Source organism: Myotis brandtii, unplaced genomic scaffold (assembly GCF_000412655.1).
Source record: "Myotis brandtii unplaced genomic scaffold, ASM41265v1 scaffold463, whole genome shotgun sequence".
NCBI classification, from domain to species: Eukaryota; Metazoa; Chordata; class Mammalia; order Chiroptera; family Vespertilionidae; genus Myotis; species Myotis brandtii.
In genome coordinates, this window is record NW_005367694.1 from 2,947,383 (window position 1) to 2,953,487 (window position 6,105).

The following is a 6,105-nucleotide window of genomic DNA, read 5'->3' on the forward strand; positions in this document are numbered from 1 at the left end:
TACGACAACCTGTCCAGGACCATCATGGCCTCCATCCAGGAGCGCAAGGATAGGGAGGAGCGGGAGCGGCTGCTGCGCTCTCAGGCCGACTCACTCTTTGGCGACTCGGGCGTCTACGACGCGCCCAGCTCCTACAGCCTGCAGCAGGCCAGCGTGCTGTCGGAGGGCCCCCGAGGCCCTGTGCTGCGCTATGGCTCCAGAGACGACCTGGTGGCCGGGCCAGGCTTCGGAGGCGCCCGCAACCCCGCCCTGCAGACGTCGATGTCCTCGTTGTCGAGCGCAGTGAGCCGGGCGCCGAGGACCTCCTCCTCCTCCCTGCAGGCAGACCTGGTCAACAACAACGCCCCGGGACCCCGGCCAGGGAGTGGCTCCCACAGGTCTCCCCTGCGCCAGGCCCCCCCCTCCCCGCCCAGCACTCCCCGCTCGCCCTCCTACATGGGCCCCAAAGCCGTTGCCTTCATCCACTCGGACCTCCCGGAACCACCGCCCTCGCTGGCTGTGCAGAGGTGGGTGCTGGGGACTCCGCAGGCTTCCTGGCAGGGGGCAGGTGTCTGGCTGGCTGTGGGACCTCTTGGCTGAGCAAATGCGGGTTGTCCAGAAGGCCTGAGGCCACCTGTGGGGTGGACCTTCCCAGCCTGGGGGGTTGTGCCCCTCCAGGGACACCCTGGCATGTCCCAGGGTGTGGCACGATTTGCATCTTAGCCTAAAGATCCATATTCCCCCCAAGCTAGCAGAGACCCGTGCCTGGGGTCCCCCAGGCCTTCTTCCTCAGGAGATGGTGCTGCTGTCCCTGTTCAGGAGGGTGGGCACGCAGCTCCCTGCTCAGAGATGGGGACCTGGGCCCCCACGGGACATAGCAGCATCTTCGGGGCATCTCCCACCGCCTTGAGCACAGGCCAGGGCAGGGAGTCTCGTTGTGGGTGTAACAGGTCCAGCAGGTGGCAGCTGCAGAGGCAGGGATGGAAGCTGAAGGAGGGAGGGCCTCCTGCCCTCATGACTGGGCAGCGAGGTCGTTGCTGGGCAGGCTTTGGGGCAGGAGGGCAGCCCCTCGTTTTCCCAGGAGGCAACAGGGAAGGGGCCGCACAGGCATCACTGGGCTCCCCAGCTCAGGGCACCAGGACCGGGCAGAACCAGGGGCTTGGCTGGTGGTGTCCACCTGGCCGCCCCATGCATGTGGTCTTGCCAGTAGGGGGACTAAGGGTCCTGGGGGTGTGACAGCTGTTCTGACGTCTGTCGGTCCTGTGACAGCACAGCCCTCCCCCTATAGGCTCGATGTGGCCACCCGTCTTCTGGGTGGCACCTTCTGAGCCCAGAGGCGTGGCTAGCCAGGGCTTCGTCTGCATCATCTGTCCTGTTGCCTCACTGGCCTCTGTCCTGCCATGGTCGGTCCCTTGTTCACCGTGTGTCTGCATGTATGTGTTTGCTTTGATGCAGGGACCACCCTCAGCTGAAGAACCCCCCAAGTAAGCTTAACGGGCAGTCCCCGGGCCTGGCCCGCCTGGGACCTGCCGCCGGCCCCCCAGGGCCCTCCACCAGCCCTGCCCGGCACACACTCGTTAAGAAGGTGTCTGGCGTGGGTGGGACCACGTACGAGATCTCCGTGTGAGGAGTGACGGCCACCCATCCGCTGTGGCACCACGGGGACCAGGACCCCCCCAGCGGCTGCCCCCCACCCCCCGACTTCTCTGCCCTGACAGAGGAGGAGGCCCAGCAGGTGTGGACGCATCAGCAGGAGGGAGAACCACGCCTCCACGAGTCTGTCCCTCGGTCTCCACCTGTCCATCCACTTATCTGCTCACGAGGGTGCGGCCAGGCCAGGGGCCACCAGCTACAGGATCTGGGTTGGTGCCCTTGCTCCCATAGGCTGGGCCTCGAGGGTCACGGACTGCATCTGCGTGGACTGCACCCATGTCCCCGCGATTGTCACCAGGCCAGCCCCCACCCAGTCCCTTTATAGAAGGGTCGCTGTGGCTCAGAAACGGACAGAGGGGCCTGGGTCCCTGGCCATCCTCCGGACTGAGGGCCCACCGCCGGGCTGACCCTAACCTGCCGCCTTTCAGGGACCCGCTGGAAACTTCTAGTGTGGTGAGGCCGCTGCTTCTTCGGGGAAGCCAGCCCTGGCCCGCAGCCACCCAGCTCCAGGGCTACTCTGGGTTTTGACAGGTGGATGGACAGACGGACAGACTGCCAGCCGTGGGTGGGGTCCTGGCTCCATGTGTCCCGTCTCTCCCAGCTGGTGGGCGTGTCCCCGTGTCTGCGCTGAGCTGCCATGCCACGCCCCATGTGTTAAAGCTCGGGGCCCCGCGGCCCCACTGCCGGGAAACTCGCTGTCATTGAAGCCTTAACCTCTGCTTTATGCTCTTGTGGTGGCACCGGGGGCAGGTGGGAGCAGGCACAGGCTGGACGCTGCAACAGGGGCTTCTGAGACCAGGGGTCCCTGCCCTGCCAAACGAGATTCCCTACCCCAAGGCACGCGGAGTCGGGGCGCCAGAGCCCCGGCGTCTGCGTGGGAAGCACATGGGGAGGGGGTCAGAGCTCTGCCTGGCGCCAGGGACCCGAGAGTAAGCACACAGCAGCGTTTGCTTGCGTTGTGTCTGTTTTATGTTTTTATATCTACATCTATATATCTATAATTTTATTAAAAAAAGAAAAAGAGTCATTTTGATCCTTTCCTTGAGCAAGGCCAGGGCTGTTGCTGATACTCAGGGGCTCTGGGGTGGGGGTGCGGGGGGGGAGAGCCACCCAGGCTCCAGGAGGTGGAGGCCGGCGGTATGGGATCGGAGGTTCCGTGTGGGCATTTCTGCTGACTTAAGCGGAGTTGGAAGCCTGGGAGGTGGGGGCTGGCCCACAGGTCTTTGGCTGACGAGCGTGCGGCTCCCCTGGGTCTGCGTCATTCCTGGCAGTAACAGGGCTTTTGGAGAAAGACTGGGGCTGCAGCTGCCCCCGGGGCCCCCCAGGAACCCAAGGGCTCGCAGGAGATGGAGGAGGGGATGTACCCGGGGCCACCCGCCGGCTGGGGGCCCTGTGGTGGCTGTTGCCATGACCTGCAGCTGCATTTACTGGTCCCTCCACCTCTGCCTGTTAAATGTGTGGAGGGGGAGGCATCGGGAACGCACAGCTTTTCAGGACTCACAGCTGGGCAGAGAGGGGGAGGCAGGGGTTGGCCCCCTGTGGGGGGTACCCCAGACCTTGGACCCTGCACTGGTCAGCCTCATGCTGACCTCCACCTTTCTGCTTCTCTCTCATGGGACGCTGCGGCCCGCAGGGGGCGGATCGGCACTTATAGCCACGGATGGGGGCGTCGTGGCCTGCCCAGGGTGCCCCCCGGCCTGCACCTGTGCCGCCGCCTCGGCCTCCCTGAGGACCACCCACTGCTGCAGGTCCCCTGGAGCCCCGCTGCCGGGGTGCTTCCCCGAGGAGCTGTGTGCCGCCTGCACATGGCTGCCTCCAGCCTTTTCCCCCGCCTCTCGGGGCCCGCGCGGGACACTAAGTAGGCATCTGTGGGAGAGTTGGGAGGCCAAGGCTGCCACGGACCCTGGGGGTGTGGGCTGAAGGGCCAAACCTTGACCGACTCCCTATCCACCGGGGTCCATGACCAGGTGCCCGCCCACCTCAGGAAGTCCCATCTGCTGCAGGGGGTCCAACACCCCAGGTGGGGGCCCTGGAGCTGCTGGGACCTGCATGGCCTTCCTAGGGTGTCACGCCATCACCTGACCTCCCGGCTTGACCAAGCGCTTTAGACGCCACTTCCTCCCCAGGAAGCCCAGGCCTCTGTGTAAGGCTGGGGTGGGGGTCTCAGGTTGCCCCGCAGGTCACTGCACTCCCCCTCCCCGAACCCAGTGCAGATGCCTTAATGTCCTGGAGCCACCAGCCTGCTGAGCCGTCCAGGCCCTGCCTGGGCAGGAGGAGACCAGCCGCCCAGCCCAGTGAGCCCGCTCTGCCCAGGCCCTGCCCGCAGTCTCCACTCCTCCCCTCTGAGGTGGACACTTGGGTGCTCGGCACCTTTCCCTGCTTCGGCAACAGCTCTGCCTCTCCCACTTGGGGGTGAGCAAGCCACAGAGCTCCTATTCTAGAAGGTATTCCCTGCCCCAATTCAATGCCCTAAATAAAATGTTTGGTGTTCACCTCCATAGCTCTCTCCACCAACGTGGTTCCCTGTCCTCTGAGCCTTGGGCAGTGCCAGGAGGCTGGACTGGACAGGGGGGACCCTGGGTTGAGGAGGGCGCAGGAGTGGGGTGGGCGGTGGTGGCCGGGTGGGTGTGGGGAGCGTGGGGTAGTCTACTGGACAGGGACTGTAGTCATGTGCGAGGTCTGAGGTTCAGGCTGAGAACCCGACCCCCGATGAGGGTGGAGGCCTGGGGATGCCCAGTCCTCACTCAGTGGAGACCCTCCTGGTCACACCCTCTGCTCAGGGCCCTCTTGGTGCCAGGGGCAACCTGGGGGCTTGCTGTGGAGGGGCTGCCATCCAGCAGGCAGGTGGGGCATGAAGGCCGAGGTGGGGTGCCACCCCGAGGGACCCCCACTTTAAGATTAGCTTCAGGATGCAGTCAGGTTCCCCCCATCTCCATGGAGACAAGCTCAGACGCTGTGTGTGTCACCACTGTATGTCCAGCCGCAGGCCCAGCCCTCCGGACAGACCCCGCCGCCACCCTTCTCCGAGGCTCCTGGCAGGACGGCGTGCAATGGGGCCTCTGGGCCTCCAGCCTAGAAGGGCAGGAAGTCGTCCACCTCGAGGCGCAGGAATGGGCCCAGCAGGGCCCGGAGCTTCCAGACTGCAGCGCGGCTCAGCAGGGGCGGCACCAGCCCCTCGAAGGGTGTGGGGTCCACCACGTACACGTAGGCGGCGGTGCAGGCCAGCAGGGCGCCCAGCAGCAGCCTCAGGGCCAGCAGCCTGCGGGCGGCGGTGGTCAGGGGGCAGGGGCACCCGTAGGGCAGCCCCGGGGAACTGAACTCTGCCCACACACTCATGCACCACCTACCAGAGCTGGCCTTTGAAGCCCTCGGAGCATCCCAGCTGTGGCAGCGCCTTCTGTGGGGGGAGCAGCTGGTCAGAGCCTGCCCTTGCCTGTGGGATCTGGGTGCTGTGTGTTTCTCCTCCCCAGTCCCAGGATGGGCACCTGCAACCTTGTCTCCCCGGTGAATCTGACCACGTGGCTCCTGGTGGGGCTCCCTCCCTGGGGCCTCTTCCACTGCAGCCCACCTCTCCCCTCCCCAGTTAGGGCCATGACGGGGGGAAATCGGGAGAGGGGCGGGGGCTTACTGATAAGCACAGGTCCTTCCTTGCCTGGGTGCGGCACTGGGCGCGATCCCTGGGGGAGGCGTACAGTCAGGGCCATGGGCACTGCCTACACCAGCCTGGCACCACCCCTGGTCTGGTGCCACGGAACTGGGGAGGGGTTAGGGATTGGTTCATCCCATCCTGAACAGGACACCTGCACCATCCCAGCTCATTGAGCCACCCTTCCCCCCAGCCCCCGACCACACACATCACCCCAGAATCTCCAGCTGAATGTCTTCCATCTGGTCCAGCACGCCCCGGATATCCTTCTTGAGGTTCTAGGGGACAGAGGGGCTCAAGAGTCCTGCACCCCTGACCGATCGCCCTGCCTCCCCCCTCCCCTCCCCCACTCATTTCCTGCCTCCCCCATCCTCTAGGTATTGCTCTTCGGGGACCTACCTGGAGCCCGGTGGCCTGGTTGTTCAGGGCCATGTGTACCTCGGCCACACCATCCCACACCTGGTGGGGGGAAGGCTAGGTCAGGCCCCAAGGCTGTGCCCTACCACGTGGGTCCCCCAGCACCCCTCCCACCCTGGCCAGGTGGGCACCTCGGTAATGGCCATCTTCTTCCTCTCAAAGGACAGTCGGATCTGCTGCAGCTCATTCTGGGGGAGGAGCACAGGATGGGCATGGGGGCGGGGCCACCGGTGGTCAGCTTCTTCCGCCTCCACCCACCTGGGACTTTCCCCCATCCCCCCGGGCCCGTTCCAGGTGCCCACCTGGGACTGCTGCACGAAGGACTCCTCTCCCCGGCACAGCTCCTGCCGCAGCACCTGCAAAGGTGCCCTGTCCTCCAGGGGCCTGGTGCCAGCCTGCTCACGGGGCTG

General features: G+C 65.5%; 2 protein-coding genes across 2 annotated transcripts in view; one reads left to right on the plus strand and one right to left on the minus strand.

Annotated features, from left to right (window-relative positions):
• The window catches only part of ZDHHC8 (zinc finger, DHHC-type containing 8), a gene marked incomplete at its 5' end in the record, with an annotated part of 22,639 nt that extends 19,980 nt beyond the window's left edge, over positions 1 to 2,659 (plus strand). The window contains 2 exon segments of the mRNA XM_005875596.2: positions 3 to 506; positions 1,435 to 2,659. Coding sequence (XP_005875658.1) covers positions 3 to 506; positions 1,435 to 1,606 — 676 coding nt within the window.
• Positions 2,660 to 4,704: 2,045 nt separating this feature from the next.
• CCDC188 (coiled-coil domain containing 188) lies at positions 4,705 to 5,841 on the minus strand. The gene is made up of 6 exons (XM_014547034.1): positions 5,827 to 5,841; positions 5,678 to 5,737; positions 5,492 to 5,556; positions 5,261 to 5,309; positions 4,980 to 5,029; positions 4,705 to 4,891 (listed from the first exon to the last, which is right to left on the minus strand). Exons 1-6 carry the CDS (start codon positions 5,839 to 5,841, stop codon positions 4,705 to 4,707), a joined length of 426 nt encoding a protein of 141 aa, XP_014402520.1.
• Between the last annotated feature and the right edge of the window lie 264 nt (positions 5,842 to 6,105).